General features: G+C 48.1%; 1 protein-coding gene across 1 annotated transcript in view; it reads left to right on the top strand.

Moving 5' to 3' along the window:
- The first annotated feature begins 215 nt into the window (after positions 1–215).
- Positions 216–19,178, top strand: part of PHC2 (polyhomeotic homolog 2) — a 59,616-nt gene continuing 40,653 nt past the window's right edge. Inside the window, exons 1-2 of the mRNA XM_081923953.1 lie at positions 216–294; positions 17,088–17,310. Coding sequence (XP_081780079.1) covers positions 278–294; positions 17,088–17,310 — 240 coding nt within the window. The 5' untranslated portion in view covers positions 216–277. The remainder of the gene's footprint in view (positions 295–17,087; positions 17,311–19,178) is intronic.

The following is a 19,178-nucleotide window of genomic DNA, read 5'->3' as shown; positions in this document are numbered from 1 at the left end:
GTTTCCCCTCCCCAGTTGCTATGGCAACTGTCTGGGACATGCATTCTCTCCCCCCCCCCCGCTTCGCTGGGTTTCATGGTGTGAGTCCAGGGAGGGGCGGGGACAAAAAGGCCCGGAGCTGCCATTGGCGGGGGCGCGCACGTGACGCATGCAGGAATGCTAATGAATCCTGTCCCCCCCCCTCCCGTCTTGCGCGCGCTGTCTGGGTTTTTTTTTTTTGCATTCGCTTCTCGTGGCGCGCGCACGGAGGGGGGGCCAGGCTGGCTGGTCGCTGCGCATGCACGTGGAGGTCAGGTAAGGGGGCAGGGCAGCCTGTCAGGGTGCTGGTGGGGGACGTTGGGTGCGGAGGGGGTGTCTCCCCTTCCTCCTGCTGCTTCTCTTCCAAGGCCTGAGCATTGCAATGGTGTCCCCCCCCCCTTTTTGGTGGTGGTCGGGAAGATGTCATTTGCGATGCTCTCTTGCAATAGGAACATGGGAAGCTGCATTCTTCCCGAGGCAGGTCATCGGTCCAGCTAGCTCAATACTGGCCGCACTGACCGGCAGCGGCTCTTCAGACATTCGCAGCCCTACCTGGAGATGCCATTGGGGTTTGAACCTGGGACCAAGGCAGCTGCTCCACCTCTGAGCTGTTGTCTTTCACCTAAATGCAAAGCGAGGTTCTGAATTAAACTGGAACACGGGAAGCTGCCTTGTGCTGAAATCATTGGCCTATCCATCCCAGTATTGTCTACACCAGGCATGTCCAACAGGTAGATTGAGATCTACCGGTAGATCACTGGATGTTTGCGATAGATCACTGGTAGATCATTGGCTCCCCCCAAAGAAGCTGAACAACTTTGGCTCCCCCCCAAAAGGGGGTAGATCACTGCCCGTTTTTAACTCTGTGAGTAGATTGCAGTCTCTTGTGAGTTGGCTATCCCTTGTCTACACTGACTGGCAGGGTGTCTCTCCTTACCTGGAGACGCCATTGGGGATTGAACCTGCATGCAAAGCAGACCCTCTACTCATTTGAGCTACAGCCCATTGCAGCCTATGCAACATTGCATAGGGAAGGGAGATGTGCTCAGCTGGACTCCTGGGTTCTTGGGTGGGACGATGGTTTTCAGACTTTTTCAATATCTCTTATCAAGCATAGGTACGGCATGGTCATGGTGACAGTCCTAACTCTTAATGTTCGTAGAGCGCTTTTTGGGGGTATCTGCTTTAGATTGTAAGGCCCTCAGGGCAGAGAATGGAGGTTTTACTGACCTCTAGGCAGCATCATGCATGTGGATGAGTCCTGTAGAAATAAATATTCAGAAACTGTGAGTGGCTTTTCTGGATCAGGCCGCACGATTTAGGGATAGCCAAAGTAACACCCTATCCCAGGGGTAGGCAACCTAAGGCCCGGGGGCCGGATGCAGCCCAATCGCCTTCTCAGTGCGGCCCGCAGACGGTCTGGGAATCAGCGTGCTTTTACATGAGTAGAATGTGTCCTTTTATTTAAAATGCTTCTCTGGGTTATTTGTGGGGCCTGCCTGGTGTTTTTACATGAGTAGAAGGTGTGCTTTTATTTAAAATGCATCTCTGGGTTATTTGTGGGGCATAGGAATTCGTTCATCCCCCCCCCCCCACTCCGGCCCACCACATGGCCTGAGGGACGGTGGACTGGCCCACGGCTGGAAAAGGTTGCTGACCCTATCCAGATGTTACTGGACTGTAGCACTTTTCCCCCCATGACCATTGGCTGCTGTAGCAGGGGCTGATGGGAAATGGAGTCCAGTGACATTGGGAGGGCAGGACAGTGACTAGCACTTTGTGGCAAACATGGCCAGATGGATGCCTTCAGGGTGCCCTTCAGACTGCTGCCTGACCACATCTGTTACCCTTATCTGTTAGACATGAAGGCTATCTAATAGATAAGGCCATGGTCATCACCACATCTTACTGTGCCACATGAATAACAGAATCATAGAATTGCAGAGTGGGTTCCAGGCGCCACGAGGGTCATCTGGTCCAACCCCCAGCAATGCAGGAATCTTTTGCTCAACATGGGACTCGAACCAATGTCCCTGAGATTAAGAGGCGCCACCCAATTTAGCCCCCTGCTGCTCGCATGTGGCCCTCAGAAGAAGGTTCCCCGTGAGGGAATGAAGGGCTTCTCCCGCTCTTGGACCTCAAGCCACACTTGTTCCAGCAAGCATTTGGCCTCTCGTAAGCTGGTGTGGTGTTGAGCATTGGGGGTATCGGTTGCGGTTGCAAAAAGATTTAGGCCACCTGGCATCGTGGCTGTAAGATGGCGCCTCAGAAGTGGGAAGTCCCTGATTCCAGTCTCGCACGGTGGCCTTTTTTTCTGGGATCAGTGACACATTGAGAGCGAGGCAGTGTCATGGAGTGGTTAGAGTGTTGGTATTAAAGGGAGGGACGCGGGTGGCGCTGTGGGTTAAACCACAGAGCCTAGGGCTTGCTGATCAGAAGGTTGGCGGTTCGAATCCCCAATTCGAGTCCCAGCTCCTGCCAACCGAGGAGTTCGAAAGCACGTCAAAGTGCAAGTAGATAAATAGGTACCGCTCCGGTGGGAAGGTAAACGGTGTTTCTGTGCGCTGCTCTGGTTCGCCAGAAGCGGCTTAGTCATGCTGGCCACATGACCTGGAAGCTGTACGCCAGCTCCCTCGGCCAGTAAAGTGAGATGAGCGCCGCAACCCCAGAGTCGGCCACGATTGGACCTAATGGTCGGGGTCCCTTTATCTTTACCTTTATTAAAGGGAGACCTGAGTTCACATCCTGTGCTTGGCTCCAAGGCTTCCTGGGCTTTCCAGAAGAACAGCCCATTCATTACCTCCAACCACCCTCTCTACCTTGCAGGATTACGGTGGATGGGAGGCAGGAGACAGTGTGTACATTGTGGTGGGGGTTGAGCGGGGAACAGAAGGAAGGTCTGCTGTAATCGGCCTTGAAAAGGGGCTCTCTCTCTATTAAAGGCCTTATTACGGAATAGATCCAAGGTCCCTTGTGGGAGGAATTGCCTTGAAATGGAGATGAGATGAGTAAGCTGCATTTTGGGGGGGTGTTGAGCGCAGGGGGAAGGTTGAATTCTTAATTTTTGCTTGATGTCTTTTTCCCTCCCTCTACTCCCCCCCCCCCCCATATGGCAGGCTGATTAATTTGTGGCTCCTTAATGGCAAACAATGAGCTGAAGGGATTCTGACTCCTTGTCTGGAAGCGTCTGGTAGCTCCCAAGTCCAGGGTTTGTGAGGGTGGCATAATAGGCTTCCTGGTTTCCCATTCCTTATTTATCCGTTTACAAAAAAAACATTTATATACCGCTGCAGTTTACGCCACTATCAAAGTGGTTTGCAGCAATAGAAGCATTGTAATCATCATAAATATTCATTTCTATACTGCTTTCTATTTTTAATAACCTTCCCCCTACAATAAATCTATTACAACATTATAATCAGAATTTGGTTAAATGTTGCGGAAAGATGCATTTCTAATAGGAATAGGAATCTTTTCAGCAGGCTTTTAAAAGTTGGCCCAGAAGGTGCCCTTGTTTTACTCTGGTGTTCCACCCTAAACCAAAACCATGGCTGCCATCCTGTACCCGACTAGGTGAGAGTAAGCCCCATGGCACACAAAGAGACTTACAGTGGTACCTTGGTTTATGAACTTAATCCGTTCCCGAAGTCCGTTTTTAAACCAAAGCTATTATTAAGCCGAGGTAAAGTTCGCTAACCGGGACACTACTTCCGGTTTTGCGGAGTTCGTATAGCAAATAGTTTGTAAACAGGGCTGTTCTTAAATTGAGGTACCACTGCACAGTGTTAGGTAGCTCTGTGGCGCATTCTCAACGAGCACCTGGTCTTTAGCCCATGCACAACAGCAGGAGACTGTTCCTAAGCCTCTTTGCAAAGTTTCTCCCCTTGCGTTTTGCAGGGAGGACTTGCACGCTTATTGTAAAGTAGTAATTGCAGAAAAAGGCTTCTTGGGAGTACCAAAGTCCCGCAGGAAAGATGCATCCTGGTGGCTAGGAACAAAAGGAAGAGCAAACTAGAGAGATTTCAAGGACTATGAAAAAAATGAGAGGGAGAGATGGAAAGGAAGGAAAAGAGATTCTTGCTACAGTCCCTGACTTCACCCACTGGCTAAAAAGACTGAGCAGCCAGGGTGACTCACTTCACAACAGTCAGTTAGAGATATGCATTTTATTTATTGTTTAATGAAAGCTCAGTGCTGGCTGGGACCCCTGGTCAGGGGCTCCAGTTAAGGCCTTCATGGGCACTGTGTTGGTGCCCCCGATTTCTACAGGGCCCAAGTTCCCTATCCCTGCCATAGAGGATGCCCCATCCTCTCCAACCCACAGAGAAGGGGGATGTCGGCCTTGCAGTTGCTAACCAGCCGTTCAGCAGTGAACTTGTGGAAGGAACTTCAGAAAGCCTTGCCACCGTAGTTCATGCACAGGTTATTTCAAGACTGGATTGCTGCAATGCTCTTCATGTGGGGCTTCCCTTGCTGATAGGAGTGAGGCTTTGGCAGTGGGAAACTCCTATAGCTCAGAGATCTGCACTGGTCGCTGATCTGCTACAGGGCCAAGTTCAATGTGTTACTATTAGTATCTAAAGCCCTTAACAACTTGGGACCAGTTTACCTATGAGATGCACTCACTTGATCCCTTTGATCTGCAGAACTGTCCCTGCTACACCCTGTATTTTTTCCCTCCAAAAATTTTATTGGTTTTCACAATATTATAAAAACAAACAAACACACAAGACAAACAAACAAAACAAACATAAATCATAGCCTTATTGAAAATTACAGTTATTAACTTTGTTAAGTGACTTCCTCGCTTCCCCTTAGTTGAATTTCATTGCATGTCCTTTTAACGGTTTTCCAAATCCCAATTTTTATGAAATTTAACTTAAACATTAACATGCTTAAATCTTCATCATATAGAATTAAACATATTACTTCATCACTTAACATAAATAAAATCCTAAGCCCATTAAGTATCTGCAAGCTATTTCCAGTTAATTTAACTTAACAAATTTAACTAAATAATCATTAAATTTATTCCATTCTTCCTGATACTCCTCCTCCTTCTGGTCGCGGACTCTTCCGGTTAGAGTCCGGAAGAGTGCTACACCCTGTATTTGTAAGGCATGGATCTTTTACTGTGGTGGCATCTACACTGTGGAACTCCCTGCCTATTGATATCAGGCAGGCTCCTTCACTGTACTCCTTTCAGCGCATGCCAAAAACATTTTTGTATAGGCAAGCGTACCCAGACATGTAGAATGTTGGTGTATGTTTTAATTTGTTTTTTCTTTATTATTGAGTTTATCTTTCAAATGTTTTAACAAGTTGCTTTTTACTTTTAAAATATATATGTTATTCTCTTTGTAAACCACTTGGAGGTTTTTTTGTTTTTGTTTTTTTAAAAGACCAATCAAGCTGTGTATAAATTTTATGAAATAAAGGAAGGAAGGAAGAAGGGGCCCTCTCCTCTTTTGATTTCTTTCCTTGCCTCCTTAGAACCTTGCGGCTGCAATGGCCTTCGGGTGGGTTTGATGGATGGCAGGTGTCAATCGACGGATTGCTCCAAAGATGTTTTACTGGAGAGCTGGGCTGACCTTGGGTGTGAGGGGAAATACACCAGCCCCCTCCAACCCCATGCACTCCCCTCTCATAACTCTCCGTGTTTCCTGCCGGAAATAGACGCTTCCGTAACCCTAATACATTTTTAAATGCTCCATGTTTATCAGACGGCGTCTTCCAGGCAATTAGTCCTTGTTGGAGGATAGGGGGAAGGCAAGGAGGCGAGTGGGCGGCCCTTAGCCTTTCATGCATGTGGAATTCTGTGAAGGTTTGGGGCGCGTTTAGCTGAAGGAACGGAAAGCTGAGCTTCTTTGGGATTCAGTTAAGACAAAGAACCAAGGGTCTAGCCCTCACGGGTACACAGAACAGTGTTCAATATTCAGTGGATGTGTGTTGTGTAGGCCTTGGAAGAGTTCTGGATGAGTCCTTCATGATCTGGAGTAATATTTCCTTTTTCCTCCCCATCACCCTTGCCCCAATTTTGGTTTTTCTTCTTTCTCTACCCATACATTTTGTTTTTGCTATTTTTTTAAATGGCCCTCCTCTCTTTATTTGCAGTCCACAAAAATGCCCATTGCTACAGCTGGAAAACACATAATCACAGATCACTTTCAAAAACTCTGTTGTTTGTTCTGCTACTTATTAAGCTTCCCCTGATCAAGCCTGTCTTTTTCTTTTTGATCATATTTTGATGGTTTTCAGATATAACTGGACTAAGGAAACAACAATAGCCGTTGAAGTTCTGAGGCATGACTAACAGGTTCATTTATTTCAATGGGCCTAGTTCTAAATAGGGCTAGCATTGAGTGTAGCCCACGGTCTGGAATACAGCAGATCTCTACACACCTAAAATGTGGCTAAAAGAATCCTAGAAATTGCAATTTCTCAGAAACTAGCTAGACTATAACAGTAAGGATTGGCTGTCTTCTGAGGAACCCATATAGATAACCTGTTTTACCATATTTGTTTTGAATTGGTGTTCTGGGTGTGATTCCAGACTGTAAAAAGGCAAGCCCAGAATTGCATCTCTGCATGAGTTGCTGAAAGAAGCTCTTTTTCCCCCTTCAAAGAAGGGCTTTGTGCCTGCAGCAGGAGTGATCTAATCTTCCTTGATGGGAAGGAAGTGTTTAGCAGCATTTGAGCTCAGCAAAGGAGGCTGCTTGAAGGAGACAGGGTCAGAGCAGTGATTCATACAGAGATACAGCAGGAAGCCTCCACCTTTGGGGATTTTCTGCACTTAAGTTGCATTAAGCAGTTCGTGCACTGTGGGAGTGTATCAGCAAGTTGAGCCAACATTGCAGCCTTTTCTGAGCATGCTGAATGTGAAACAGAGCCTCTGTTTGGTGTTTTTAAATAGTGTCTTCCAGCCAGTCCCTTCCTACCAAACAGAGTGCATTGCAGTTAGCTGAACCACAGCAATGTGTGCTGAAGGGCATTGCAACACCATTGCGTTTGCTGGCGGCAGATGGCCTCATGGCTTTGCTTCCAGAGAGGCGAAGGAGTTGCTGCTCTTTAGAGGTAAAGGGCAAGTGTAATTGGGGAGAAGAGAGGCAGTTACTTCTGCTGGCCTTGCTAGCAGTGCACCTTGTTTAAAGTCCCATATGACATAATGCCAGCCAAGGAAAGTCAAGAGCAGCCGCTGGCCTGCCAGGTCTTTTTGTAAAAGATAAAATAAATGGCAGCCAGCTCAGATCAGGGAGCAGCCATAAATTTCCGTGTTTTTAATCATCATTAAGTTGCAAACGTTGCAGCAGCAGCAGCAGCAGCTGGGAATGCCTAAATGGGAGGGGGACTCCGGCTGTGGATGCACCAGGCTGAGTGGGCTGCCATGATTCCGGCGCTATTTCCGGAAGATTTACAGCTATGGAGCTTGTAAGCAGACAGAGGCCATTTGAGAAGGCTAATGGAAAGCTCCATAATAGCACTTTATAGAAGCTTATATATATTTGACTCCTAATTTTTTTATATATAGAGAGAGAATGAGTAAGCTTCCGGTCCACATGGAGGCAAAGGTAAAAATGTGGAAGGGTTAATGGGGGCATCATTGCCTGGTAAAAGCTCAGAAGGCGCAGAGGGTCAAGTCATCTCAGGAGGCAGGAATAAGGGGAGGAGGCAGGCGAGCGAAAGGGAAGACGCCTGCTCCATTTAGCTCAATATCATCCACACTGACTGGCAGCAGCTCACCAGAGCTTCCGACGGGGTCTTTCCCATGCTGACGGCTGGACTTGGAAGCTTCAAAGTGCAAAGCCAAGTGGAGAGTGTTGGTCCTTCTTCCAAAATTAAGCTAAGGTTCTATTTCTCATGGTTCTGAATCAAAGAGCTGATTTTGAAGAGGAAGTTGCCTTCTAGCGAGCCAGACCATTGGTCCTGCCAGTTCAGCTTTGTCTGTACTGACTGGCCAGGACTAGTCAGGGTTTGGGGAGGGAGTTTCTCTACCCTACCTAGAGATGCTGGAGCTTGAATTGGGACCATCCACATATAAAGGAGGGGCTCAGCACTGAGCCGGATGAGTATGAGGTGCCATGATAGAAGTGTAAAAAACAATGCAGATAAAAGAAAGCCCTTCTTCATGCAGTACGTAGTTTAACTGTGGAACTCCCTGCCACTGGAGGCAGTGATGTCAATCACCCTGGGTGGCTTTAAAAGAGGATGGGACACATTTGTGGAGGATAACACTATCAATGGCTACTAGCCAGGGTGACTATGCTCTGCCCTGAGGGATAGCTTAGTTGGTAGTGCATGAGACTCTTAATCTCAGGGTCGTGGGTTTGAGTCCCAGGGTGGGTGAAAAATTCCTGCATTGCAGGGGGTTGGACTAGATGCCCCTGCCCCTGGTCCCTTTCCAACTCTACAAGGCTGCGATTCCGCCTTTGCGGTCCAGAGGCAGTTATGCTTCTGAATACCTGTTACTGGAAGCTGCAGGAGGGGAGAGGGCTCTTGCGTTCGCTGGTTTCCAATGGGTGTCTGGTTGGTCAGTGTGAGAACAGGATGCTGAACTAGATGGGTCCCCTTAGGCCTGGTCTTCTGAAGGTCCTGTCCATCACTTAGCCTTGGTGGTCCTCTTACTTCAGTGAGGAAAGGCGGAAGTGCTGGTTTGTTAAACCAGTGAGAAAGCAGAGGAAGACCTATGATCAGGTGTATTTTCCTGGGAGTGCAGGAAGAGAAACCCTTTCCTCCCTCACTCTGGATAACCAGAACTCCAGCACACCATGCAAGCCATAGATTCAGGACAGACTTCTTTGCATGGCAGGAAATTAACCTGTGGAACTCACCGTCCTAAGCCGTGGTGATGTCAGGTTTCTAGAGATGACATGAAAATGGGATTGAGCTACTTTATAGGAGATGGGCTTTTCCACGGCTACCAGCCCACACTTTGTTGTTGTTGTTTAGTCATTTAGTTGTGTCCGCCTCTTCGTAACCCCATGGACCAGAGCACGCCAGGCACTTCTGTCTTCCACTGCCTCCCGCATTCTGGTAGCTTCGAGAACACTGTCCAACCATCTCGTCCTCTGTCCTCCCCTTCTCCTTGTGCCCTCCATCTTTCCCAGCATCAGGGTCTTTTCCAGGGAGCCTTCTCTTCTTATGAGGTGGCCAAAGTATTGGAGCCTCAGCTTCAGGATCTGTCCTTCCAGTGAGTACTCAGGGCTGATTTCCTTAAGAATGGAGAGGTTTGATCTTCTTGCAGTCCATGGGACTCTCAAGAGTCTCCTCCAGCACCAATAATTCAAAAGCATTGATTCTTCAGCGATCAGTCTTCTTTATGGTCCAGCTCTCACTTCCATACATCACTACTCCAGCCCACATTAGCTAAGCTGAACTTCCAGGTTTCTGACCGTGCTGCTCTTGGGGTACCAGTGGTTGGAGGGCAGAGAGTTCTCATAGAATCATAGAGTGGGAATTATCTAGTTGCAAGGCAAGAATATGCCCTCGCCCCTTACAACCTGCAACCTTGATGTTGTCAGCACCACGCTCTAGCCCTGTGAGCTCTTGCTTTCGTGCTGTGTTTGTGAGCTTCTCAGGACAGGAACATTCAGTTGGAAACACAGAGGGACTTGGGATATTGGACTAGAGAGGCCTTGGATCTGACCCCAAAAGGTGGGGAATCTCCAGCCCTCCAAGTGCCATTGGACTATATTATTATTATTATTATTATTATTATTATTATTATTATTATTATTATATCTTTATTGTCATTGCCCCCTCTTGGGGACAACGAAATTACTTGGCTGCTCCATCCACCCAGGTAGGGCACTCCACACAAAATCAAACCAACTATAAAAACACTAATTAAGACAATAGTATAATACCGCAAGGAAGATTAGATGACTTTCAAAGTCTAGGCTTCCCATTCAGGGCCGAGATCGCTCTGGAGAAGAAGCTGTTCTTAAGACGGCTCGTTCTTGTCTTCATCGTCCTGTATCTCCGTTCCGATGGCAGAAGCTCGAAGAGACAGTGACCAGGATGCGATGGATCTTTTACTATGTCCAGTGCCTTCCTATGGCACCTTGTGGCATAAATCTGCTCTAAGGTGGAGGGTGGGCAGCCAACAATGCTCTCTGCTGCCTTAACAACTCTGCACAACCCCATCCTGTCCTGGGATTGTTCCCATTATCCCTGACTTCCTCACCCCCACATGTGTTTTTTGATGCTTTTGCAGATTGGCTTCGTGTTGTTGTTTTTTAAGGGCTACCAAACTCAAATTAATTTGTGCTGAATACTTTCTCCTCGCCCGCCCCCACCCTCCCAGAAATGGCTAATTTATATGCTAAGTAGCCTGATGGAAATCGATGGCGCCTGCCGATCAATAGGGGATCCTATGGGCACCATTGACCAGGGCCGGCTAATGGAAGTCCTTTCGAGGCGGCGCCAGCAATGAAAACGGAACAATTAGGGGACGATAAATGGGCCCACTGGAGGGGGGCAGGGGGAACGCTTGAGTGCCTCATATTTGAGTGATATGAGTTCATTGCCCCTTCCCCTCCCCTCATGTAGGAGGGTTCCTCCTCCTCCACGGTGATTGCCTTTATTTTCTCCTGGGGGTTTCAAGAAGGTTTCAACTGTGTGGTTTGGAGAAACCTCCCCAGTAGCCAAGGCTTGGATGGCTTCAGAAGAAGATCAGACAAATTCATGGAGGAGAGAGCAACCAAGGACTCCTTGATAGCTATGCTCTGCCTCCATGGTCATGCTTCTCTTGTTGGAAACCACAGGAGGGGAGAGCGGTCTTGTTTTTGGTTCCTGCTTGCAGGTTTCCCCCTGGGGCATCTGGTTGGCCACTGTGAGAACGATCTGGATTAGATGGGCCAATGGCTTTTCCATCAGACTCTTCTTACTTTCTTAAGGCTGCAGTGTGGACACGCAAACACTAAATATAGTGGCAAGCACAGAATTCAATTTTCTGATAGGTCGCATTTTCCCCACTTTCTTTTTTTAAAAAAGCCACTCAAGTTTCTAGACCTTAAGGTTCTACTCAAGGCAGTCTGGATTCAAGACCCAGTGGAAACTCCAAAGCAAAAGAGGTTGCTGAATAAGACTTTTTTCAGTGTCCAGAGAGTTTGAGGTTCAGTTTGATCAAGCTGCGAAATTAAATACAGGTTGCAGAATTTCGTAGAATCATAGAATGTAGAGTGGATCAACTAGTCCAACCCTCTGCAATGCAGGAATCACAGCTCAATAATCCCGGACAGGTGGCCATCAAACCTCTGATTAAAAACCTCAACCTTCCAACACAGTCCTTTTTGCTGCAGAACAGCTCTTACCCTCAGAAAGTTCTTCCTAAAGTCTAGTCGGAATCTCCTCTCTCGTAATCTGATTCGACTCACTCGGGTCCTGTCCTTTGCGAGCGGCAGAAAAGAAGCTTTCTCCATCTTCCATGGGACAGCCCTTTAGATATTTGAAGACGGCTATCTCCCACCTCCCTCCGCTGTTCCTTGGCTTCATTTATAAAGCTTGGCTTCATTTTTTCTGAGTTACGGTTTTAGTTTGCATTGGCAAAGCCTGTGTGTGTGTGTGTGTGTGTGTGTGAATACTTTAACATCTTAATTTCTTGCTCGGGGAGGCTCTTGGAACTTGGAGAGGTCCCTTCGCTTTGTTGGCAGAAGTGGGTTTCTGTGCCCATGCCCCAAGATGTGCTGTTGCCAGCTGGACCGGGATAGATTGTGGCCGCTGCGGGGACATCCCTTTCCTTTTCCACCTTTCCGCGGTGCGGTTGTGCCTACCTTGAGCTTGGTCCTTGGTCCTCCCTTGCGCTGGGAAGCTCCTGGGCGAGGTGGGCACTCTGTCTTTCCGCACACCCCCCCCCAGGCTCGTATCAGTCTCTTAACGTGTCCCTTGGGAGTCACGCTAAGCCGCTTGGCTGACCCTTTGAGATTAAAAGGAACGTGCGCATGCCACCAGCCCCCTGAAACTATTTGCATGAAATACTGCAGGCAAAACGGCAAGGCCCTGATTGGTGGTTGCTAAGCGACATCATAATCATCAGGAAATTAGGCTCTCTTCTTTATCTCTCTCTCTCTCCCCCCCCCCTTCTCTCCCAACCCTGGAGTATCTGTGCGATTGCTGGGCTGTGCAAAGGGGGGGGGGTTAGCGGAACAAAGGCAGATCAGCAGGAGGAGATCTCAGGCACACTGGTTCCCCAAAATGACATCCACTGACAGCAGAGCGGGTGGCGCTTCTCCTCCCGCCAGGAGCTGTGCATTGATTTGCGCCTCTTAGCTTCAGGCTGTGCCCCACTACCAGGGCGCCTAAAACGGTCCTTTTACAAGCCTGCTCTGGAGGTTCACCTGGAGAGGATGCTCTTGTCTGTTTCGGGGGATGTGGAGGATTGAAGGAGCAGAGTGTGGAGCTGAGGCTGGGGACCCCTGGGCAGGGGTCCTGCCATCCCTTTGAAGACTCTGCACGCTTTCCGACTTGCGTCACAAATCCCGGTAGCCTGGAGGTAGGTGCAGAGAGCCTCTGGAGGTGGACTGTGAACTGGGGGAAGAGGTTGTGCTGTTGGCTTTGAAGCGCTCGCCCTGAAACAGTTAGCTTCCTGGTGGGTTTCCTTATTGGGCAGTGCAAGTTTCTAGACTTCAAGGTCGCAGAGTAGAATTTTGCGGCAGTGTACAGGCAGTGGGATTCCAGTGGGCTCCTAGGCTTTCACGTGCTAGATAATTGTGTTATTTCCACCCACGTGGATATCTGGGATGGAGTAAAGTGATCGCCGGAGGTCTTAAACGAGGCTTGTGGATGGCAAGTCAAGAGGCTTGGAGATGAAGATCTGCAACGACTAGATTTAGAAGTAAAGGCAGGGGGAGGGAGAAAGAGAATTAAGAAGTGTAATAAACTTGTGGAACTCACTGCTGCTAGAAGTAGCTGTGGCAGCTGTGAAAGGAAAGGATAGACCAGGCATAGGCATACTTGGCCCTCCAGATGTTTTTGGGACTACAACTCCCATGATCCCTAGGTAACAGGACCAGTGGTCAGGGATGATGGGAATTGTAGTCCTAAAACATTTGGAGGGCTGAGTTTGCCTATGCTTGGGATAGACTCACAGAGGAGGCATCTGCCAGGGACTCTGAGCAATGATGCGTAAGCAAGACCCCCCCCATGTTCACCTGCAGTCTATGTCAGAGTAACAGATGCTGCAGATAAATAACAGGGTGTTATTATTTCATTTACAATTTGACTACATTTATATCCCACCTTTCCCCCCAGGAGCTCTAGGATTCCTCATAGAATCACAGAATCGAGGAGTTGAAAGGGACCCCAAGGGACATGTAGTCCAACCCACTGCAATGCAGGGATCTCAGCTCTTATCCCTCACATCCCATTTTCTCTTCACAACAGTCCTGTGAGGTAGGGCTTCCATACGTCTGGAATTTTCCGGACGTAGCCAGAATATGGCAATCGGAAACAGTGTCCAGGCATATGGTAACCCATGTTGGAGGTTGGGGCAAATTTCCTTTAAAAAAACCCTTTTTTTGAGATTTTGCAAAACAACTTCGCAAAAAGAAAAAGAAAAAAAGAGCTCAACTTTTGTGTCCGGATTTTCACATTTTGAAATATGGCAACCCTAGTGAGGTAGGTTAAGCTGAGAGCGAATGACTGGCCCAAGGACACCCGCTGAGTGTGGATTTGAAGCCTGGCCTCCCAGGTCCTAGTCCAACACTCTGACTACTATGCAACGCTGCCTCAAAGCTTTTGGAGGGCACTAGGCTGGGGAAGGCTAGAACCAGCTAGGTCGGCTGAAGGGACGATGAGGCAGCTTCTTCTACATCATGTCTTAAAGTTTTCCTGCTCCACTATATCTTTCACTCCAGTTTCGGGCAAAGACCTTATTAATCTCCGCTTTTTCTTCCTTATAAAAGACTTTTAAAAAACAAAAAAAACTTCCAGGTGTTAAAGGTCATAGCTAACCCCTCCCCACAAGGGGCAGGCGAGATTGTACCATTTCATTCCTTCCTTTTTGCCTACAATTGTTTGTACAATTGCCTTCCTCATTGTCATATTGGTCTGTGCTGTGCTTTGTGTGAATCTTGAGTTCTAATTAACAGGCTTTTAGGGACGTTTTGACTCTAAGTAAAAAGTAAAGCAAAGCAAACGCAAGCATTGGACAGATTAAGATGAGTTTCTGAATGATGCATTTTGCTGTTTATTGGGTATGTTTTTTGGATTTCGGTATTTTGATATTATTTTTAATTGTCATGTGTTTTTCTTTTGGTTTTATGCTTTTTTTAAAAAAAGTTTTTTTTAATTGCTTAGGGACATTTTACTTGTGCCCAGAATATTAGATGTGTCAGGCTGCGATCCTAAACAGACTTAATATTAAACAGATATTGTATGTGTTAGGGTTCCCATATTTAAAAAAGTGAAAACCTGGACACAGTGTTTTTGCCCAAAATTTGAAGTTCTTAAGCTGTTTTTAAGAAAATTCACCAAAATTTACACTTCTGACATGTGTTGCCATATGTCCAGACCCTAGTGTGTGTGCATTCAGAAGGTTTCGCTGACACAGTCTATTTTTTAAAATTTATTTATTATTATGAAGCACTTCCGGAAGCATACACTAATGGCTCACCTGGCACCAAGAGCCTGCCCCCCCCCCCCGGCTACTTTTTAAAGAAACTACCTAGCCTGATAAAGAATTCTTCCTGCTCTGTTTCACGGCATTTTGTTTGGCCTCACAAAGGTTTTGTCCTAATATGGGTGCTGAAACCTGTATCATTTAAATATTTTGAAAATTTCTAAACTCTGTACATATATTAAGAAATAAGGCAGTCCCTGTCTGCAGGCTCATAGTCGAGTACCAGAGGGGTTGGGGCAAGATGCATGATGCAAAAGAAAAAAGGAATTATGGAGTAGCGTGTTTTTTGTTGGCAGATGGATTTGCCATGATGGTCTTCCTGGCAGTCCTAGGACAGCTGGCAGTTGGAGCAGAGTCTTTTTGCAGAAATAACACCGGTTACCTCACTGCAAACCATTTCCCCGCTGTAATGGTTCTAGGGGTTGCTTGTGCGTAAATCGGCGCCACACCTGGCTGGGTTGCCTGAGTGAACCCTTTCTGTCCGGACAGCCACTCGCCCGTGGCTGTCTCAATCGCTGGCAGAATCCGTCAGTGGGCGTTTCTTGAACTTCTTCCAGCAAAGAAGCTCTTTGACGCCTAGTCTCCGCTTACTCTCCCTGCGCGGAAGCCTTCTGCGCAGGGAGGGTGTGGGCAGCGGAGGACCCGTGCTCTCCCCGCTGATCCCCGGTGAGGAGTCATGGAGCCACCTCGCCAATTCCCCCATCTGCCCCCCTTCTCCACTGGTGCTACGCTGATTTCCTTCCCCAGAAGATGGGCTGCTTCTCTCCCTCCTGGGACGCTCTCCGGAATCCCTCTGGAGCCCTCCCTCTCCCTCTGGCTCCGACAGCAGTTCCCTGACACCTGCCTTACCTGTTTTCCAAACTGCTGTTGCATCTGTGCGCTTTCTAAAGCATTTTTCCACTGGAAGCGCATCAAAACCCAAAGCCTTATGAGAAACGGTTGAGGGAGTTGAAGAAGAAGAGGGGACTGAGATGTGATATGATAGCCACCTTCAAATATCTGAAGGGCTGTCCCATGGAAGGAGGAGCAAGCTTGTTTTCTGCTGCTCCCAAAGGGCAGGAACCAAACCACTCAGTTCAAATTGCAAGAAAGTAAACACTCGGAAGAACTTTCTGAGGGCAAGGGCTGTTCAGCAGTGGAACGGACTCCCTCAGAAGGCGGTGGTTGGAGGTATTAAAACAGAGGCTGGATGGCCACCTGCCAGGAATTCTTTAGCTGGGATTGCAAGGGGTTGGACTGGATGACCTTTGGGGGTCCCTTCCAACTCTGTGATTCTATGAATTTATGCATCGTCCTTCCGGAACCTCCCTTATGGTTGTGTGCCCTACGCTGCTCAACAAGCTTCGTAAATGGTTGGAACCAGAAGCTCCCTTCTTTAGTCCAGTGGTGCGGGGAAACTGCAGTCCGAGGGCCGGATTGCCTTCTGGTCAGCCTTCCAGGGTCCACATGCTGGGGGGGGGCAGAGGCAAAAATAGGCAGAGCAGCAAGTGTGAATTTTTACCTTTGCGTAGCCGGCTAGTTCTCAGGGCTCCCACATCTGTGTCCCATCCAGGCAAGCAATAGGCATTGTCCAAGTCCAAGGACACATTCCAGTCAGGCAAAACAACTCCAGGAGGGTGCAAGGCTTGGCCATGGAGGGGTTTGGGGAGAGCTCTGAGGGGGAAGCCAGGAGCTCTGGAGGGCCGGCCCCTGACTGATTTGTGCCTTGGAGCACAAATCTTCCGTCAACACCATCACTGAGGTAGTAGATAGCTCAGTGAATATGTTGGCCTGATGTGTGGCCGCTGGACAAAAGGCAAATTCCATGCTGGACAAAAGGCAAATTCCATGCTAGGAAAGGAATTGAAAATTAAAGTGCCAATATCACAACGCCATTACACAAATCTACAGTGAGACCGTATTTGGAATAATACTGTGTACGGTTCTGGCTGCCTCACCTCAGAATTATTGTAGAGTTGGAAAAGGTTCAGAAAAGGGCCACGGAAATTTTCAAGTGGATGGAGAGTGACTCCCCTATGAGGAAAGGTTGTGGCATTTGCGGCTTTTTAGTTTAGAGAAAAGGCGGCAACATCGCAGAAGCTTTAAAAATGATAACATGGCATGGAGCAAACGGACAGGCAAACATTTATTTCCCTCATAACACTAAAATTCAGACATCCAACGAAGCTGAATGTTGGAAGATTTGGCACTGATAAAGGAAAGGACTTGGTCACGCGGTGCATAAGCTGTGGAACTCACTGCCACAGGGACAGTCACCAACCTGGATGGCTTTAAAAGAGGATTGGGCAAATGCATGGAGGGAGAGGGCTGTCGATGGCTATTCGCCATAATGCCCTTGACAGTCAAAGGCAGCCATGCTTCTGAATCCCAGTTGCTCCTCTGACGTTCTTATGAGGTGAGCTTTGCTCTCACGGTGGATCCTCTGGTAACCTGCTTTTTCATCTCCTCACAGCTGTAGCCGGCTGGCCACCCTCACCCACGCACCCCGCCATTTTGGCCTTCACCCGTCCTCTGCCGCCTCTCGGGTGCCCTGGATGGTTACCATGGAGAACGAGCAGCTGCCAGCCCCCCCTCCGACCAGCAGCGCCACGGCAGCCACGGCCACCAGCAATGGACGCCAGGCAGGGCCACAAATCTCTGTGTACGGAGGGATCCCCGATCGCCAGACCGTTCAGGTAAGTGGAAGAGGGCGGAAAGGCCCTCCTGTTCGGAGGAGCTAAGGCAGACGGGGAGAAGACGCCCCAGGCTTGAACCAGGATAATCCACTCCCTGCTTCCCTTTGTGTCTGATCCAGCTGAGGAGTTGTGCATATTGTATTGTTGTTTTATTACATTTACAGTATATCCCACCTTTTCTCCCCCGTCTCCGTTTTGCCCTTGGCATACAAGGCGCTCCCTTTCTTTATTCAGTCCTCACAACAACCCTGTGAGGTAGGTTAGCCTAAGAGGTCACCAACTAGCCCCCGAGGTTGCACCCAGGGAGATTCACGGCCTATGAGTGGGGATTTGAACCCTGCCCACCCTGGTCCAACTCACTAACATTGACTCTCACTTATAGTAGATTAATACGCTACCTTTCCCCCCATGTATCTCAAGGCAAAGTACCGTACTTGGTTGCCCTGCCCTGCCCCTTAATTTCTTTTCATCCTGACAACAGCCGTATGAGGTAGGTTAGACTGAGAGATAGTAACTTAACCAAGGTCCCGCAGCGAACCTTGCGGATAAGAAGGGATCTGAACCCTGGTCTCTCCTGGGTCCTAGCCCAGCGCTCTAACCACTACACCATGCTGCCTCTTGCAGATGTGGGAGCATGTGCAAGCATAGGCAGCCTGGGCCATTTGGGGATACTCGAATGCAAGAACATCCCTGATGGGTTAGGCCAATGGAGTCCTTGCAGTGTGGCAACCTGACTCCCATTCGGGAGGCCTATGCAATGCCTACTTACTTACACACACACACACACACACACACACACAAAATATCAAGGAAAATCTGGACTATTGACTCCTGTTGTCATTGTTGTCATCCTCCTTATTATTCTATTTATTATGATTGATTTAAAAATCATTTTCTAAACCACTGTCTCAAGGCGATTTACCTATAAGGTATTTAAGAACAGTTAGAAACACAAAAACAACATACCCGTATATACTTGAGTATAAGCCGACCCGAATATAAGCCGAGGCACCTAATTTTGCTACAAAAAACTGGGAAAACATATTCACTCGAGTATAAGCCGGATCACCACACCACAAACCTGGTGGTAGCAGCAGTGATGGAGGAAGAACAATCAACCCGAAAGGGCTGCTTTTGGGCTGCTCGTTCTACTTCTGCCGCCCCTGACAGCAGCAAAGGCGGAGGAGGAGGAAGGAGCAGCCCGAAAGGACCTCACTCGAGTACAAAGAGGGGCTTTTCAGAATAAAAAATGTGCTGAAAAAGTCAGCTTATACTCAAGTATATACGGTAACCCATTTAAAACAAGACTGGTGGTAAAGACCCCTTTTTCCAGCTGAGAAAGCCAGTCAGAACAAAAATGGCTTCAGCTGTTTCCAGAAAGTGCAGCTAGTGGGCACCTAGCGATGCTGTTCCACAGGGCAGGGGCAGCCACACTAAAAGCCCTGCTCTGAGTTACTGCAGAGCAGACTGCAGAGATCTTTAGAACTTGTAGGAGAAACTTTCCCGCAGACTGCAGTGAGCTACAGGGTGTATAAGAAATAATAAGGCGAATTTGAACTCATCGAGCCTTTCCATGAATGAACCACCAAGAACTGCAGAATTGGATGTGCTGTGATGTATGGAATCTGAAGCGAATATTTTATTTAAAAAATATTGTGCATATTGGTGTGTTCTCTCTGGTCCTCTCGCATCAATTTTATCTGGTATCGGTGAGGCAGCATCGCCCCCTAGTGGGTCTCGGAGAGCAGTTGCATGTAACCTCTTTAGTGTGTGTGTCTTTGTCTCTGACTTGAGAGAACAGCTGATGCTCCGTGCAAAATTAATGACCGAAGGGGACTTGTGCCTTGATGACTGTCAAATGTTGGACA

This window comes from Podarcis melisellensis (genome assembly GCF_964234715.1).
Source record: "Podarcis melisellensis genome assembly, chromosome: 8".
NCBI classification, from domain to species: domain Eukaryota; kingdom Metazoa; phylum Chordata; class Lepidosauria; order Squamata; family Lacertidae; genus Podarcis; species Podarcis melisellensis.
The sequence above is the reverse complement of the archived record's forward strand: the minus strand, read 5'-3'. Positions and strand labels throughout refer to the sequence as shown.